Source organism: Rhinolophus hipposideros (genome assembly GCF_964194185.1).
Source record: "Rhinolophus hipposideros genome assembly, chromosome: 21".
NCBI lineage: Eukaryota > Metazoa > Chordata > Mammalia > Chiroptera > Rhinolophidae > Rhinolophus > Rhinolophus hipposideros.
The window spans coordinates 38381493-38399649 of record NC_138067.1 but is presented as its reverse complement, the minus strand read 5'-3'; the positions used below and the strand labels follow the sequence as shown (position 1 = coordinate 38399649).

At 48.4% G+C, this 18157-nt stretch overlaps 2 protein-coding genes across 3 annotated transcripts; one reads left to right on the top strand and one right to left on the bottom strand.

Annotated features, from left to right (window-relative positions):
- The first annotated feature begins 380 nt into the window (after positions 1–380).
- PAF1 (PAF1 homolog, Paf1/RNA polymerase II complex component) lies at positions 381–17654 on the top strand. Of its 2 annotated transcripts, none has more exons than XM_081031761.1 (15): positions 381–488; positions 7861–8333; positions 8856–8885; positions 13910–14002; positions 14317–14438; positions 14531–14597; positions 14683–14784; positions 14867–14972; positions 15068–15136; positions 15223–15326; positions 15412–15528; positions 15628–15756; positions 16670–16775; positions 16892–16982; positions 17059–17654. In XM_081031761.1, the coding sequence occupies exons 2-15, from the start codon at positions 8287–8289 to the stop codon at positions 17493–17495; spliced, it is 1620 nt and encodes a 539-aa protein (XP_080887887.1). In that variant the 5' UTR covers positions 381–488; positions 7861–8286; the 3' UTR covers positions 17496–17654. The 2 variants fall into 2 exon arrangements, with proteins under 2 accessions (XP_080887887.1, XP_080887886.1); XM_081031760.1 differs by lacking the exon at positions 381–488 and adding an exon at positions 4051–4130.
- MED29 (mediator complex subunit 29) lies at positions 2508–7882 on the bottom strand. The gene is made up of 4 exons (XM_081031762.1): positions 7585–7882; positions 7021–7079; positions 6663–6747; positions 2508–4928 (listed from the first exon to the last, which is right to left on the bottom strand). The coding sequence occupies exons 1-4, from the start codon at positions 7798–7800 to the stop codon at positions 4686–4688; spliced, it is 603 nt and encodes a 200-aa protein (XP_080887888.1). The 5' UTR covers positions 7801–7882; the 3' UTR covers positions 2508–4685.
- Positions 17655–18157: the final 503 nt, after the last annotated feature.

Sequence of the window (18157 nt, the reverse complement as noted above, 5' to 3'; positions counted from 1 at the left end):
CCCTGGAGACAGGGAACATTTCCCATCCCTGAGTCAGGCTGACCCCCTCCCCTCTCTCATCTGCTGAGTCATCGGCCCAAGAGCCTGGACGCTTGGGATTGGGCGACTCTCGAAGAGGCTGGAAGGGGGTGGGGGGGCTTTGCACCGGAAAGGACCGACCCCGAAACCAGGACGAGAGGGACCCAGGAGCCTGGGCCTCGACCCCTCCTTGCTCAGGTCTAGGGGTCCAGGTCTCCAAGCCACCTTTGGCTCAGACCCAGGAGAGCCGACCTCCAGCCCCTCCTAGGTTAGACCCTAGGAGTCCGAACCCCCAGCCCCTCCTCCCTCCGACTTAGGAGGCCAGATCGCCACCCACCTCCCACCCTATCCTGGCCTCAGACGTCCCAGCCCAGGAGGAAATTCAGGGCAGGACTCCTCCTCACGCCCCACGTAGCCGGCGGGAAAATCCGTGGCCCCAGCGGCGGCCGGGAATCCCCTCTGGAATGACGGTGGGGAAGGGGATGGCCGGGGTCCCCGGCGGGGTGCAGGGGGCAAGTCCGGGGCGGGCAGGAGCTGGGGGAAAGGGGCGGAAACCAGAGAAGCTAAAAATACAACGAGCACTTCCGGCCTAGGGGGAGGGGAACGGAGAGTAGTTTCCAGAAAAACAAGCGGAGACGGGAAATGCGGGGGTGTGAGAGCCCGGGCGACTGCGCGGGCGAGCGGGGGCCGTGTACTCGCGGCGGCACGTGTGCCCAGGCCGAGTGTGCACCTGGTGTGATTGGGCGTGAGCGGGTGCGGCCGGCTTTGTGCAACTGTGTGGGCCTAACAGAGAGAGAGAGTGTGTCGGACATTGTGTGAAGTGTGCACTGCGGGTGCGAAGGTGTGTGCCCCGGCGTGACTGGGTGTGTAAGACCTGGGGTGCCTGGGTACGCAATTGGGCAAATAGGTGTGGGACACGAGCGGGCCCACTTTCCTGTGTGAGGGCTGTGTATTTTCAATCCCACTTGACATGGCTGTGAATAAATTGTGTGAAACCGCTTGGGCCTGTGACTGATTTATACTGTTTTTACTTTAACCATCTCTGGGTGTGGGAGTGTGTACTCAACCTTGTCTTTGAGGTGGTGTTGGTGTGACTTACAAACCCAACCTGCAGGTCTCTTGTACCTCTGAGCCACTGTGGGATCTGGAGTGACTAAGTGTGTGTAACTCCATGAGAGCCTGGTGAGGGTATGAGTGACTGCCCTCTGCTGCAATGAGGATCTCTGCATACACACTTCCAAGTTGAGTATGTATAAACATCTGTGAGACTATTGGCAGGTGGGGCTGTGTACAGGCTCCTGCAGCTCATGTGTTTAGTGAATATGTTCTTATGTGTCTGTTTCCTTATTTCCGGGTGTCACTGAGAACATATGAGGCCAGCATCTGGATGTGGTTCCTCCGTGGCTCAGTCACAAGGTAGTGAAACTGGTGAACTTTGGTTCCTGACGTCTACAGCTGGCGCATGATGGAGAGGCTGTGGGCGCACTCTCCACTCCATGTCTCTGCCAGCCTGTATGGGCAGAGCAGACACACAAAGGTGCACACACTGGCACCTGGGAAACCTTATCTCTCCCCAGCCAAGGCTGCTTTTGATCATGTTGAGCTGAGGGCATGGCTGAGTCAGCCAGTGATGGGCAAAGTCTGCGATGGGGTAAGAGATAGCAGGTTAAGTAGTGGTTAGGCTGTTGTTTGTGTATTCACACGGATTGTTCCTTTAGTCTGTTGTGGGTTTGTCACTGGGACTGAGAGCCTGGGGACACCATGATTATAGGATGGTGGGTTATGCTATTCTCGGCTGGGGTGGGGTGGGGTGTTGGATGTGCCTGTGTCCCCCCAAAGTTTGCTGTGTGGCAGTGCATCTCATGTACACCCTTCCCTGGAGAGAGTGGTCGTGCAACAGGCTGTATGTTGCCCTCTGGGTCAGATAACCTAGTGAAGATCTAAACCAAGGGCCTCCGTGACCTGCCTGGGCTTCTGTCCCTGCCTCTTCACTGTGGTCCAGGACTCCACGTTATTCCATAAACACAGTCACTTTCCTGCCTCAGGGCCTTTGCACTTGCTAGTCTCTTCTTGGAACGCTCTTTCCCCCAATGCCCACATTCTCTCTCCAAGTCTGCCTTCTCAGCGAGGCCTTCATGTCATGTCAGGGATTTTAAAAGTTAAAAAAAAAAAAACACCCCACAAATCTTGGTATATTTAACAAATAACAAATACATGTAACATCTATTTACAGACCATAATGAATACCCATGAACTACTACCCAACCTAAGCTCTAACTTTTTCAATAAAGTAACATTAATTCTCTACACAAGTTTTGCATGTTAGATTCCTAAGTACCTTTGTTTTTTTTTTTCCTATTAAAAGTCTCCACTTCTGATCCCACTTTTCTACTTTTAGTTTTCTTCTTGGAACTTCCGATATACTGTTGACCCTTGAACAACAAGGTTTTGAAGTGGGCAGGTCCACTTATATGTGGATTTTTTTTTTCAATAAATACTGTAAATGTATTTTTCTTTATTATTTTCTTAGTAAGTTTCTTGGGTTGACTCCATCTCACAGGACCAGCTGTACCTCAGTCTTTTGAGTGTGTTGTGCCTATGGTCTGACACTTGTCAACTGCTATGTACCCTTAGGCTGGTGGGCTCTTCTGGGGAAGGTGCCGTTTTGGTTGCACACAGATAATTGCATCATGTTAGGTGGGAATATGACTTTGTTCTTGTATTTATTTGGAGATTAACTATGGTTGAGGATGTGCATGGATGCCAAATTGACAAGGACTAGATTATAATGGTCAGTGCTTTTTTTAAATTTAGGAACAGTGTGTTTCTCCAGTGCCCATCAGCTCCAAGTAGTTGTTCTTCAGTCTATTGCAGAGCACAGCTCAGCTCCAAGTCCAGTTGCGTTTTCAGTCTTTAATTGCAAGAGCCGCAGCCCACCATCCCTTGTGGGAATTGAACCGGTAACCCTGTTGTTGAGAGCTGGCACTCTAACCAACTGAGTCATCTGGTCACCCCTAATGGTCAGTTTTATGTGTCAACTTGGCTAGGCTACAATATCCAGTTATTCAATCAAAGTCTATTCTAGATGATGCTGTGAAGATACTTTGTAGATATGACTGAAGTCCATTATCAGTTGACTTTAAGTAAAGGAGATGATCCTACATCTGGGAAGTAAAGATTATCCTACATCTGGGGAGTCAGGTGAAGGGGCAGCTTCAGTCAAATAAATGGAGAGGGGTGGCTTCCCTGAGGAAGGAATTCTACCTGTGGGCAGCAGCTTCAGCTAGTGCCCCAGTCTGCTGCCCTCCCTAAGGGCCTGCCCTATGTGCCTGGCACATCAAGCAAGGACAGGGAGAAAGGGAAGAAACCTCCTGGGATATATATGTGCGTGCATGCACGCACACACACAAACTGGCTGGCCATTTCCCAGGACTTCAGTGTGGGGACTTGGGCTTTGGGTGAATCACTAGGTCTACATGGTTCTGGGGTTTGCTTGCACATGTGGGGTCCAGGACAGGAGGCCTCTGGGCAGTGACATGGGAACCAGGACACAGAAGGTGTTGGGTGGGGCAGTCCCCCAACCAGCCTGAGTCACTTGAGCCTTTCACACCCCACCAGCTGGGTCTGGGCTGGGAGCTCCACCCTGCACTTGCCCAGGCCTGAAGACCGTGGCTGAGCTCCCCGAAGCTTGCTCTCAGAGAAGTGGGGAGCCTGGTGAGGCACTCCCTCCCCAAAGCCCCCTCCCCAAGGCCTGCTTCCCGGAGGAGCTGGGGCTCAGGCGCCTGGGTTCTTCCCCAGGACTGATGATTCACACTTTCTGGGGCCTTTTCACTTCTCCTTTGGGGCTAAAAATATAGGGACCCAGGCATCCAGCTGGGCCAAACTTCAGCGCGGATTGCACAATGCCCTTAGTTGGGGTGCTGCTGACGCAGGCCCAGGCCCGGGTGCGGGTTGGGGCTGAGGTGCTCCCTGACCAGGCATGCTGAAGTCAGGGCTTAGACCCCTTCACTTCCCCTTTCCTAGACCAAGGACACTGGAGGCTGGGCTGAAATGGGAGGTGCTAAGGATCCTGGGCTTGGCTGTAACCACTGGAAATGAAGGTCCCTCTCCAGGTAACCCAGGGGTTCTGGCTCCCGGAATCTGGCCTCCTTCACAGACAGAGTCCCAGTGAGGAGCTGGGGGCAGAACACAGCGGCAAAGGGGGACTGGGAGAGAGATGGTCAGCGACAGGGAGACACAGGACCACAGAGCAGAGACAGACATAGGGACAAAAAGAGACTGAATGAGAGACAACAGACAACAAAGGCAGGCAGGCGAGGTAGAAAAAAGGGCAGACAGAGATCACGCTTAAATTGGGACAGAATCAAGTAAGGATAGAGGGAGAGGGGCCCAGTGAGGGCTTCACACCCAGGCCAGGTAGGGGACGCGCCCCTCAGGTCACCATCAGACACAGTCCAAGGTCCACCCTAGGAGGGAGGAGAGCAGGCCGCCCGCTGAGGCGAGGCCCCGCCCCGTGCGCGCTCTGCTGGCCTCTGCTGCCCCCTGCTGGCTTCGGCCCCAGTACTCAGGCGGGAAGAAAAGGCAGAGACAAGGCTGCTTTGAGGCCACTCTTCATTCCCTCCCTTTCCCTCTCCCCCACAGCCTGGCCCATTCCCAGCCCTGCCAGCTCACAGAGCACCCCCAGGGCCCGTAGGTGGTGCAGGAGTCTTGCCCGTGACTTTGTTGGCACAGTCCAGCAGAGCGGTGTGAATGTCCTTGGCACAGGCAATCTGGGCTTTGATGACTGCCAGGTACTGTGGGTAGGGTAGGCTGTCAGGCTGCACTGCGTCGGGCTTGGTAGCTGTGGGCACCAGCGTTGGAGAGTGCTTGGCACTGTCGCAACTCTGTGACAGGCACTCATGTGCCAAGCGCTGTGGATGGGCAGGCAAGGTGCAACGTCAGCCTCACTCTGGGTACCCCCAAGCCCGCCCCAAAGACCAGCCTGGGGTAGCCTGCTGGGCCCCTGGACTCCTGGTCTGGGGGTCAGATCCTAGCCCTGCTAAACACTTGCCGGGCGAGCTCAGGTGAGCAGCTGTGCCCCTCTGAGCCTGCTTCCTCCTTTGGAAAATGGGTTTAATAACTATCTCTGCAACTCACAAGGTGAGAATGGTGAGAACAGGGTGTGGGACAGACACAAGTTCTGGCACATCACTTAAGTGCTAACGAATGAGTGTTAGCTACTATGATTGTGACTGTCCTAACCCCAGGCTTGGTACTGGCACTGGCTTCTCTGATGACATCTGCTCCCAGTTTTCCTCCTACTTCTTTGGTTGCTCCTTCTAGGTACTTAAATGCAGCAACTCCCACATCCCATCTCCTCCTTTAATTCTCAAGTCCTCTGGCGCTGTCTCACTCCTGTATATCACTGAGTGCCCACCTCTGCACTGATGGTGGCACATCTGTGTCCCCAGCCTCCCCTGATATTCCAAAGCTCTCACACTCCCCCCACCCTCAACGGCTCCTCTTTCTAGGTCCCTGTCTTAGGGATGGCACTACCATGCCAACTAGAGCCATGGGACTCCTCCTGGAGGCTCAACCTGTCACTTCCCATGGCCTCTGAGTTTCTCTCCCATCGGCCCTTCCCCACTTCCTCAGGGCCTTGTCCTGGTGGAGCCTCGCCCATTGAATCCTGCCCTGGCTGGCTCCTTGGGTTCCTAGCTTCCACTCTTGGCCCCTTTAATCCATCCCTCATTTGGCAGCCAAAGTCATATTCCCAAAAAAGCAATGGGTCCAAGTTCTTCCCTGCTTGAAACTCTGGATGGCTCCCCAGCACCCTCAGGACTATATTCAAAATTCAGCAAGCCCCAATCCCAACTATACCTTAGCCAGACTGAATTTCATGATGTTCCTAAAGGGAACTTAAAGCAGAAGCTGTTCCTTCTGGCTGAAATGCCTTTCTACCACTATCAGGCTTCTTGAACTCTGACTGTTTCTTCAAAACCCAGTTCAAAATAATGATGGCAACGTAATACTGCGGAAACATTTGCCATGTGCCCAGTACCATGTTAAGTACTTTACATTCATGATCTTGCTGAGTGTTTCCCGAAAATCCATTTTCCAAAGGAGAAACCCTAGGCTCAGACGTAGAGGTTGGTGGTCCATCTGATTCCAGAGGCTGTGCTCTTAGCCACTTGCCCTCCTTTGGATTCCTGCCCCACCTCCATTTTTGTTCCTGCCCAGATGTGTTCTCTACCAGTAGCCTTCCCTGAGTCATTCTCTACCTATCCCTAGCCCAGGCAGGGTCAGGTGCCTTCTCCTTCTCCACAGCCCCGAGCTTCCCTCATTTCAATCCTGACTTTAACTGTGCTCCCAATCCCCTATCCCAGCCCTGATCTCTAAGGCCTGGGCTTCTCCATCACAGCTCTGAGCACTCTGAGGCATCACTGATTGGGCATGTGTGTCACCCCGCTGGACTAGAAGCTCTTAAAGGGCAAAGATCAGGGCAACACTGTGTCCCCAGCTTCAGATGAAGTACAGGTCTGGCCCTCAGGAGGTGCCAGTGTGTGTGTGTGTGTGTGTGTGTGTGTTAACTGACGAATAAGGGTTCCTGAAGACCCAGGGATTGAGGCAAGATTGTGGTCACCCAGTGTTTCAGAAACCCTTACCAGGCAGAGCTCCAGCTGGTCACAGAGTGCGTAGAACTCCTCCAGACACTTGTCAAAGCGCTGTATGGGTCCATCACTGCTCTTTCTATAGCCCAGGAAAAGGAAACTGAGAAACGGATTTTCAATCTCTGGGACATCTACCCAACTAAGTAATCATGAGGAAACCAGGTACAGGCCCAGGAGCCATGAGGCAGGGCCTATGGAATTGTTAATAGTAGAAGAGGAAAAAAGAGCAAGGCCCCACGGAGCCCAGCTTGAAAATAGGAGGAAAGGAGGGTGGGGGGGCGGGTCTTGGGGGATGAGTTTCTAAGATGGGGTGGAGATAGGGGTACATCTTAGGATATGGGACTATACTCACTGTCCGTTGTCAATATTAGTGTTCTGAATCAAGTTCTGGGCTGCAACCTTCATCAAAGTCTAGTTTTAAAAATAAAGGTGAGCAATGGAGAAACAGAAAGGGACACTTTTGGTAGTCTACACTCTTTCTTAAGATCTAATCAATCTCAGGCCTCTGCACTTGACACCGTCTGTCACTCCAGAGTAACTCCCGTTTCCATTCCTCTGTAACAATAATCACCCGTATTTTCCCAGGGCCCCGTTTTCATCTGGGGTTCTCGCCAATGACCTCCCGGACACATCTTAGAGTCCTCACCCACCAATCACAAGCAGAATCTCTGTACAAGCCGTCCTTTCTCAGGCATTAAGGACCAGAGCTCAGTTTCTCCTTTAAACTCCCTCCCACTTGAATTCCGGCCAATCCCAGGCTCAACATCCGCACTGCTCCCCACTGGGACCAACTCTCGCTCCTTTTCCCTGCCTAACGCTTCTTTTGCCCGCTCCCAGCCTAAACAGCCCCTCCGCCCACCCCCTTTAAGTCAGCCCGCCAAACCCCGCTTGCTTCTTGAAGCTCCCGGCCAATCACCTGAAGACTCTCCTTTAGCTGTGGGATGAGCATCTTATAGCGTTGCACGGGATCGAAGTCCTGTTGTTGTTGCTGCAAAAGCCCGCTCTGGGCAGGCCCCACCAGCTGTGTCGGTGGCTGCGGCTGCTGCTGGCTACCCGGGCCACCAGCCGAACCTGGGCCAGACACACCAGCAGCTGAGGATGCCGCTGAAGCCTGCTGCTGGGACGCAGCCATCTTTCTCACTTAGCGCGCCGGAAGTGCGTTATAAGTGTGTCTCTCCGGTTTTCTTTACAGCGTCTTCGTCGCTAGGCCTTGTGTGCTTGTTAGCTCCGCCTCGCAAACATTTCAGCCAATGGAAGGAAAGGCACCCTATTCTCCAACACCAGACTGTCAAATCCGACATCCAGTCTGACCCTTACTCAGCCGCTGGCCAATCCGGGTGTGGGTTTAATCTGGACTCTATTTCCCAGAAGGCCTCGCAGCTTGAGGCGACCAGTCTGGGCCTCAATGTCTTGGCGGCAGTTGGTGGAGCCGCAGCTGCGAGTTTGCGGCTGCGCGTTTACCTGAGCACTCTTCTCATCGACCCACCGGGCTAACCCCGCGGACAGGGGCGCCAACGCGAGCGCTGCGTGGGATTTCGTGTCCGCCGAAGTCTGCACGCTCCACCTTGTCTTTCTGCGGCTCAGCAGAATCCAGTCGGACTGCCATCGTCTCGTCGCCATGGCGCCCACCATCCAGACCCAGGCCCAGCGGGAGGATGGCCACAGGTAGGCTTCACATCTCTTGGCTGTACCGCTTTCCTCTAGGTCTGTCCAGATTTCGGGGAGGCGGGGTCAGGCTCGGGTGTCTACCTATAACGTCACTAGCCCCCCAGGTCTGCCCGTGACGTCACGGAGCGCTCACGTTTGAGGAAGACAGGTGAATTCCTTCAGGGATGGGATGTTGCCTCCCGGCCATGGAGTTCGAAGATTAAGCTCTTGGATACTTTTCATAAGGGATTGAGCTCTTATTCCTCCAGTCAAGCGTCTGGAGGCCCCCTTTTCCAAAAACAGTTGAGTACGTGGTTCTTTTGATTACACTTGAAGACACCCTTTTCAAAAGGGATTGAGCATTTTCTCTAAAAGGAATTGAACACTTGGTTCCCTCCATTAAAGCACTTGGTGCACCCTTTCATACCGAAAGGATGAACATTTGTCATCCCCTTCTTAAAAGTTTGGAGAAGCCCCCTTCATCCTCCTGTCAGTCTCCTTCTCTTCATCGCTTACCCATGTCTCTCTCTTACCCACCAGGCCCAATTCCCACCGGACTCTGCCTGAGAGGTGAGCCCCATTATATTTTCCTAGGAGGGGTGGTCCAAGGGGGGCAGGGAGCAGAGGTGGGGCAGCAGGGGCCGGTTTCCACCCTCCACCAATATTATCAGCATATTTTATGATTCCAAACCCCCCAACCCCCTCCCCTTTGGCAACCATTAGCTTGTTCTCTATATCTGTGGGTCTGTTTCTATTTTGTTTTGTTTGTTTTGTCTTAAGATTCCACATATAAGTGAAATCATGCATGTTATGTTGTCTTTCTCCGTCTAACGTATTTCACTTAACAAAATAATCTGTGGGTCCACCCATGTTGTTCCAAATGGTAACATTTCATTCTTTTTTTATTGGTGAATAATATTCAATTTTACACACACATCTTTATTCATTCATATATTGATGGACATCGATCCAGGTTGCTTCCATATCTTGGCTATTACTAGTAATGCTGCAGTGAACATAGGGGTGTGTATGTCTTTTTATTTTTTTGAGGAATCTCCATACTGTTTTCCATAGTGGTTGCACTAATTTACAATCCCAACAGTGTATGAAGTTTCCCTTTTCTCCACAACCTCACCATCACTTGTTATTTGATTTTTTTTTTTTAAAGGAAAGCACATTCTTTTTTTTTTTTTTTTTTTGCAGGGGGCGGGGCATCCCTTGTGGGACTCAAGGAGTTGAACTGGCAACCTTGTGGTTGAGAGGATGTGCTCCAACCAGCTGAGCCATCCGGGAGCTCAGCAGCAGCTCAGCTCAAGGAGCCGCGTTCAATCTTAGTTGCAGGGGACGTTGCCCACCCATCCCTTGTGGGACTCAAGGAGTTAAACTGGCAACCTTGTGGTTGAGAGCCCACTGGCCCATGTGGGAATCAAAACGGCAACCCTGTTTTTCAGAGCTTGGGCTCTAACCAACTGAGCCATCCAGCTGCCCATTTGTTGATTTTTTTGATGATAGCCATTCTGACAGGTGATATCTCATTGTGGTTTTAATTTGCATTTCCCTGATGATTAGTGATGCTGAGGCTTTTTTCGTCTGTTGGCCACCTGTGTGTCTTTGAAGAAATGTCTGTTCAGATCCTCTGCCCATTTTTTAATTGGATTGTTTGGGTTTTTTTTGGTGTTAGGTTGTATGAGTTCCTTACATATTTTGGATATTGACACCTTATCAACTGTATCATTTGCAAATATCTTCTCCCATTCAGTAGGTTGCCTTTTTGTTTTGTTGATGATTTCCTTCACTGTACAAAAACTTTTCAGTTTGATGTAGTCCCATTTGTTTATTGTTTCTTTTGCCCTTGTCTGAAGAGACATACCAAAAAAAAATAATTCTGCTAAGAGTGATGTCAAAGATTTTACTGCCTATTTTTCTTCTGAGAGTTTTATGGTTTCAGGTCTTACATTTAAGTTTTTAAATCCATTTTGAGTTTATTTTTTTGTATATGGTGTAAGACATTGGTCCAGTTGAATTTTTTGCATACATCTGTCCAGTTTTCCCAACACCACTTATCGAAGAGATTATCTTTACCTTATTGTACTTCCTTGCCTCCTTTATTTTAGATTAATTGACCATAAAGCGAGGATTTATTTCTGGGCTATCTGTTCTATTCCACTGATCTATATGTTTTTATGCCAGTACCATACTGTGTGATTATTGTAGCTTTATAGTATAGTTTGATATCAGGGAGCCTGATACCTCCCACTTTGTTCTCAAAATTTCTTTGGTTATTTGGGCTCTTTTGTGCTTCCATATAAATTTTAGGATTAGTTGTTTTAATTCTGAGAAGAATGCCATTAGTGTTTTAATAGGGATTACACTGAATCTGTAAGTTGCTTTAGTTAATAAAGACATTTTAACAATATTAATCCTTACAATCCATGAGCAAGGTATATCTTCCATTTCTTTGCATCTTTATTTCCTCAATGTCTTACAGTTTTCTGAGTAAAGGTCTTTCACCTCTTTGGTTAAATTTATCTCCTGGTATTTTAATACTTTTTGATGCAACTGTAAATGGGATTGTTTTCTTAATTTTTCCTTCCGATCATTTGTTATTAGTGTATAGAAATGCAACAGATTTCTGTATATTGATTCTGCGACTTTACTGAAATCATTTATTCTAATAGTTTTGTGGATTCTTTAGTATTTTCTCTATATAGATCATGTTGTATTCAAATAATGAGTTTTACTTCTTTCCTTCTGATTTGGATGCCTTTTCTTTTTCTTGTCATTGCTGGGGCTAGGATTTCCAATACTATGTTGAATAGAAGTGGTGATAATGGGCATCCTTGTCTTGTTCCTGATCTTAGAGAAAAAGCTTTTAGCTTTTCACCATTAAGTATATTAACTGTGAGTTTATTATATATAGCTTTTGTTATGTTTTGAGATATGTCCCTTCTATACCCATTCTGTTGAGTTTTTATAAAAGGATGTTGAATTTTATCAAATGCTTTTTCTGCATCTATTGAGACAATCATATAGTTTTTATCCTTCACTTTGTTAATGTAATGTCACGTTGATTGATTTACGGATGTTGAACCATTCTTGCATCCCTGGGATAAATCCCACTTGGTCATAATTTATAATCTTTTTAATGTATTGTTGAATCGGTTTGCTAATAATTTGTTGAGAATTTTTAAAAATTTTATTGGGGAATATTGGGCTCCCAGTATCCCCCAAGTTGTTGTCCAAGTTGTTGTCCTTCAATCTAGTTGTGGAGGGCATAGCCCATGTGGGAATAGAACCGGCAACCCTGTTGTTCAGAGCTTGCGAACTAACCAACTGAGTCGTCCAGCTTCCCCTATTGAAAATTTTTGTGTCTGTGTTCATCAAGGATATTAGCTTGTAATTTTTTTTGTAATGTCTTTGTATGGTTTTGGTGTCAAGGTAATTTTGGCTTCATAAATTGAATTTGGAAGTGTTCCTTCCTGTTCCAATTTTTTGAAATAGTTTAAGAAGGATAGGTGTTAATTCTTTGAATGTTTGGTGGAATTTACCTGTCAAGCAGTCTGGTCCTAGACTCTTTATTTGTTGGAAGTTTTTTGATTATTGCTTCAATTTCATTGTCAGTAATTGGTCTGTTTAACAGATTTTGTATTTCTTTTGGTTCGGTCTTGGAAGGTTATATACTTGTAGACATTTATCCATTTTTTTTCTAGAGTGTTGAATTTGTTGGCATGTCATTGTTTATAGTATTTTTTAAATGATTCTTTGTATTTCTGTGGTGTTTGTTGGTTGTACCTTTTCTTTCATTTATGATTTTATTTATTTCGGATCTCTTTTTTCCCTTGAAGAGTTTGGTTTAAGGTTTGTCAATTTTGTTTATCTTTTCAAAGAAACGGTTCTTAGTTTTGTTGATCTTTTCTATTTTTAAAAATTTCTATTTCACTTATTTCCACTCTGATCCTATTTTCTTCCTTCTGTTTACTTTGGGTTTTGTTTGTTCTTATTTTTCTAGTTCCTTTAAGTATAGACTTAAGATTGTTTATTTGGGATTTTTGTTTTCTTGAGGTAGGCTTGTATAACTGTGAACTTTCCTTAGAACTGCTTTTGCTGCATCCTATAAATTTTGAAAAAATGTGTCTTCATTTTCATTTCTTTCAAGATAGTTTTGTGTGATCCATTTGGTAGCATGCTGTTTAGTCTTCATATATTTATTTTTTCCAGTTTTCTTCCTGTAATTTCTAGTTTTATGCTCTTGTGGTAGGAAGAGATGCTTGATATTTCAGTCTTCTTGAATTTGAGGCTTGTTTTGTGGCCTAGTGTGTAACTAGTCTGGAGAATGTTCCATATGCATTTGAAAAAAAAATGTGTGTTCTGCAGCTTTTGGATGAAATGTTCTATAATTATGTTAAGCCTATGTGGTTTAATGTAATATTTAAGGCTGTTATTTTCCTTATTAATTTTCTGTCTGGATGGACTTATCCATTGATGTGAGTGGGGTATTAAAATCCCGTATTATTGTATTTGTGTATTATGTGGATTTGTCTCTTTATGTCCAATATTTGCTTTACATATTTAGGTGCTCCTATGTTGTGTGCATAGATATTTATGATTGCTATATTCTCTTCTTGGATTGCCCCCTTTATAATGATGAAATGTCCTTCTTTGTCTTTTACGTTTTTTGTTTCAGTCTAATTTAAAATCTGATATGACCTTTGTTTTAATTTCTATTCCTTTGTTTTAATTTCTGTTCTCACGGAATATCTGTTTCCATACCTTCTTTCCATCTGTATATGTCTTTAAATTTGAAGTGAGTCTCTTGTAAGCAGCCTGGGTCATGTAAGTAGATGGGTCATGTTTTTTCTTTTTTAAGATATTTTTTGGGGAAGGAGAACAGTGTGTATTTCCAGGACTTTATTGGGGAACAGTGTGTTTTTCCCAGGACCCATCAGCTCCAAGTCAAGTTGTTGTCCTTCAATCTTAGTTGTGGAGGGCACAACTCAGCTCCAAGTCCAGTCACCATCCCATGCGGGAGTTGAATCGGCAACCTTGTTAAGAGCATGCAATCGAACCAACTGAGCCATCCGGCCACCCCTCGGCAGCTCAGCTCAACTTGTCTTGAATCTAGTTGTGGAGGGCACAGCTCACTGGCCCATGTGGGAATCGAATCGGCAACCCTGTTGCTCAGAGCTCGTGCTCTAACCAATTGAGGCATCCAGTCGCCTCTGGGTCATCCATTCAGCCACCCTGTCTTTTTATTGGAGCATTTAATTCATTTAAAAGTCATTATTGTTAAGTGTGTACGTATTGCCATTCTGTTGTTTTGGTTGTTTTTATGTTAGTCTCTGTTCCTTTCTTCTCTTGTGGTTTCCTGGTTTTTAATATTTTGTTGGGGTTCCTTTCTCTTTATTCTTTGTATATATTTTGTAGGTTTTTGGTTTATGGTTACCATGAGGTTTATGGATACCATTAGCAGTCTGTTTATGTTATCATGTTTTCAGTCTTTTTGTGTTGTGTATATCTTCACTACTTACTGTAGTTTGATACTTTTTTCTTTTGACCTTCATAGTAGCTTTTTAAATGAGCCATTGTGTTCCTAGATCTGGAGTGGTCTGCCGAGTCAAGTACTGCAATAGCCTCCCTGACATCCCCTTCGACCCCAAGTTCATCACCTACCCCTTTGACCAGAACAGGTGAGACTAAGATTGGGGATTGGAGACAATTCAGTATGAGCTCCTTGAGGATAAGGATTGTTTCTTTTGTCGACTGCTCTGCCCTCAGGGCCTAGAAAAGTACCTAGCATACTATAGTGTTAGATGCCAGATAAATGTTTGTTAATAAGAAAGCAGTGTCCAAGTCTCTTCCCACTGGAGAGCCAGCGTTCTGAATCCAACATGGGGGACACTCCGCTCTGAGCTCCTCCAGAGAAATTTAGCCCCTATGAAGCAGGGATGTGAGGGGCAGAGCTGGGATCAGCAAACCATAATGGGCATGTGTCCCCACCCAGGTTCGTCCAGTACAAAGCGACTTCCTTGGAAAAACAACACAAACATGACCTCCTGACTGAGCCAGACCTGGGGGTTACCATTGACCTCATCAACCCTGACACCTACCGCATTGACCCCAGTGGTAGGTAGGGAGGCAGGGAGGGCCTGCTATCGGCCAGCAAAGGCCAGGCCTGGGCTTCCCTCATGGTGCTCTTGCGACTTGCTCTTCTCTAGTACTCCTAGATCCAGCTGATGAGAAGCTTCTGGAAGAGGAGATTCAGGCCCCCACTAGCTCCAAGAGGTGAGGGGGTGGTGAGTGGGGACTGGGGACTGGCTCCAGTGGGAGCAGGGCGGTGGGGTCCTAAGTGCCTGATCCCCCATGCCAGGTCGCAGCAGCACGCGAAGGTGGTGCCGTGGATGCGAAAGACAGAGTACATCTCCACCGAGTTCAACCGTTACGGTATCTCCAACGAGAAGCCTGAGGTCAAGTAAGTCATGGAGGGAAGGGAGGGAAGGTGGAAATTTCAGGTATGTCCAGTGGCCCCTAAAGGCCTTTCTCTTGACCCCTAGGATTGGGGTTTCTGTGAAACAGCAGTTCACTGAGGAAGAAATATACAAAGACAGGGATAGCCAGATCACAGCCATTGAGAAGACTTTTGAGGACGCCCAAAAATCGGTGATTGAGGGACTGGGATGGGGGAGGCCGACAAAGGACAAAGGGGTGGCTCCAGAGCTCTTCATCGTCCTCCTCACCATTTTTGCCCTCACCAGATCTCCCAGCATTACAGCAAGCCCCGAGTGACACCGGTGGAGGTCATGCCTGTCTTCCCCGACTTTAAGGTCAGATGTGCGACAGCAGGCAAAGGGGATGGACAGCCTGCCATCCTCTGCCTGTCTCGGTCTGACCCGTGCCCTCCACCCCCCAGATGTGGATCAATCCATGCGCTCAGGTCATCTTTGACTCAGACCCAGCCCCCAAGGACACAAGTGGTACAGCTGCTTTGGAGATGATGTCTCAGGCCATGATCAGGTAAGTGGCCCTGCTGCCCCCCTTGGCCTGCTCCTCATTACCCTTTGTCCTCACTCATCACTCCTCCTCCTCTTCCCCCAACCAGGGGCATGATGGATGAGGAAGGGAACCAGTTTGTGGCCTACTTCCTGCCTGTGGAAGAGACGTTGAAAAAACGAAAGCGGGACCAGGAGGAGGAAATGGACTATGCCCCGGATGATGTGTGCGTGGCTTGGGGTTACGCTTTGGGGATTGAGAAATATGTCTCCCTTTCTCCCTCATAGGGAAGAAACGGGCCTAACCCTGTCCTCCTCCCCCTCAGGTATGACTACAAGATTGCTCGGGAGTATAACTGGAATGTGAAGAATAAGGCTAGCAAGGGCTATGAGGAAAACTACTTCTTCATTTTCCGAGAGGGTGATGGAGTTTACTACAATGAGCTGGAGACCAGGTACTCAGCACACTCCTACCTCCGATTAGCCTAGGCCTGTGCTTCAGGGTCAAGATCCTGGGGTACGCCACCTTGGAGGTCATTTACACCTAAGGAACTGTCATACACATTTGTAAGCAAGAGCAGCAGAAGCCTTGTTTTAACACGAGAACCCAGAGAGAAAATCTTTATGTAACGCTGGAGATAGTTAGAGCTTTTGTGTAGGGTAGATAGCCAAGTCTCCCGATATTAAGCGACTTCATGTAAAAGTAAACATAGCCAAAGTATGGGGTCATACACGTTAGCATATTTTAAACAAAACCCTGGATACACACGTTTGAAAATGTAACCCCTAAAACTTTTCCCTGAAGGCTAAAAGTTTACTGATGGCTGGGGCCTTTGGTCTAAGAGTTGGGGGAAAAAAGGGTGACCTTGAATTTCTATTTAAAGCAGAGATTACAAATTCTGACCCCATAAACAAGGCTAGGCAGGAAATGTAAAAAACGGCACAGTGGGCTGGTGGGATCTGGGTGACCTAGAGCCCTTGGCAACCTCCAAGAGGATGCTATGACCCAGCCCAACACAGACTCCAACCCATTGCTGATATGCTGTAGGAGAGAAAAAGGCCTAGTGGGGCCGTAGATTCTTATTTTCCAAAAGCCAGAAATCTAGATGTTGTGTTTTTAAGTGTTGGTAATTAATTCTTATTAAAATCTCTACATGCGTGTGTATACACACTTTATAAAAGCGTAGAGCATCCAAGCTGGTGTCTTGGGAGCTATCATCCTTCCCTTCCCCAAAGCAGAATTTGGTTTCTCTTATTCAGTCTGTATTTATTCTGATCTGTTCTGGACTAAGAACCGAGTCAGACCAGATCCCTCACTGGGGTTTTAACTGCATCTCCCACCCCCCACCCCCAACTTGCCCACTTTAGGGTCCGCCTGAGTAAGCGCCGGGCCAAGGCGGGCGTTCACTCGGGTACCAATGCCCTGCTTGTGGTCAAACACCGCGACATGAACGAGAAAGAACTAGAAGCTCAGGTAACAAGCACCACTGGCCCAGGGCACCAAGGGGGAGTGTGGTGGTGGGTGAGGAGGGGAACAGAAGCCTGATAGATGGAATACACTCTTCTTTCCCTCCATCCTGCTGTTTCCAGGAGGCACGGAAAGCCCAGCTGGAGAACCATGAACCCGAGGAGGAAGAGGAAGAGGAGATGGAGACAGAAGAGAAAGAAGTTGGGGGCTCAGGTAAAGCTACAGAAGCCAAACCCTGGGAGCCTTGGGAGGGTGGGAAACTGGGTTTCACTTCTCCTTGTTCCCTCAGATGAGGAGCGAGAGAAAGGCAGCAGCAGTGAGAAAGAAGGCAGCGAGGACGAGCGCTCCGGCAGTGAGAGTGAACGGGAAGAGGGTGACAGGGATGAGGCGAGTGACAAGAGTGGCAGTGGCGAGGACGAGAGCAGTGAGGATGAGGCCCGTGCCGCCAGGGACAAAGAGGAGATCTTCGGCAGTGACGCAGATTCAGAGGACGGAGACTCCGAGGACGAGGACAGAGGACGGGCCCGTGGCAGTGACAATGATTCCGAGAGCGGCAGCGATGGCGGGGGCCAGCGGAGCCCCAGCCCCAGCCCGAGCCGCAGCCCCAGCCCCAGCCCCAGCCGCAGTGCCAGCCCCTTCCCCAGTGGCAGCGAGCACTCAGCCCAGGAGGACGGCAGTGAAGTCGCACCTTCTGATTCCAGCGAAGCCGACAGTGACAGTGACTGAGTCCCAGGACCTTCAGGGCTGGCGCAGCCGTGATTGTCATGTGATTATTCTGCGCAGGAAGGCACTTTCCCAGTGGTCTGTTGGGGGAGCCTTTTCCTTTGTTTCCCTGCCTCCCTGCAAACCTTTGCTATTAATAAAGCCAGCTTCTCTATTTCCCTCCCCAGGCCTTAGGGTCTCATTCTGTGACATCTCCCCGCTCCCACCCCCTCCCTTCCCGAACCCTTTCCCCCAGGCACTTGGTGGCCTCCGCTTAAGGCATAAGAAGCAAAGTCCACAAAGGCAGGACCATTAGGTTTTCAATGAAATGTAGCATAACAAAGGTCAGAATCATTTTTTTTCGTTGTTGTTTTTTTTCCAAAATAAGCCCAGACCATTAAACAAGTGAAACTCCAACAAATAAGTCTTCTCCAACAGCGAGAAAAACTGTACAGTTACTCAAAGCTGATCTGCCAGTGGGGCTGGGGATAGAAGGGAGGGTGAAATCATGGCGGAGGGGCCGGTGGGGGCACTGGAGCGGGAGAGGGTCAGGGTCCTGCCCATCAGAGTGGGGCCGCCTGCGTCCTGCACACTCTGCTGTCAGGTGGAAGGGGGGGGCAGCTCTTGCCTCCCACTGTGTTGGGGGGGGATTGTCCCTTACCACCTCCCTCCCAGTGCCAGGAAGA

Bases quoted from the DNA above. Each gene is read 5' to 3' on its own strand.
- MED29 (XM_081031762.1), bottom strand. From the start codon at position 7,800: ATGGCTGCGTCCCAGCAGCAGGCTTCAGCGGCATCCTCAGCTGCTGGT. The intron at 6,748-7,020 runs GTGAGTATAGTC...CCTGGGCTATAG, and splicing joins ACTAATATTGACAACGGACA to AAAGAGCAGTGATGGACCCA. The intron at 4,929-6,662 runs GTAAGGGTTTCT...GCCCATCCACAG, and splicing joins ACCAGCTGGAGCTCTGCCTG to CGCTTGGCACATGAGTGCCT.
- PAF1 (XM_081031761.1), top strand. From the start codon at position 8,287: ATGGCGCCCACCATCCAGACCCAGGCCCAGCGGGAGGATGGCCACAG. The intron at 8,334-8,855 runs GTAGGCTTCACA...CTTACCCACCAG, and splicing joins CAGCGGGAGGATGGCCACAG to GCCCAATTCCCACCGGACTC. The intron at 14,598-14,682 runs GTGAGGGGGTGG...CCCCCATGCCAG, and splicing joins GCCCCCACTAGCTCCAAGAG to GTCGCAGCAGCACGCGAAGG.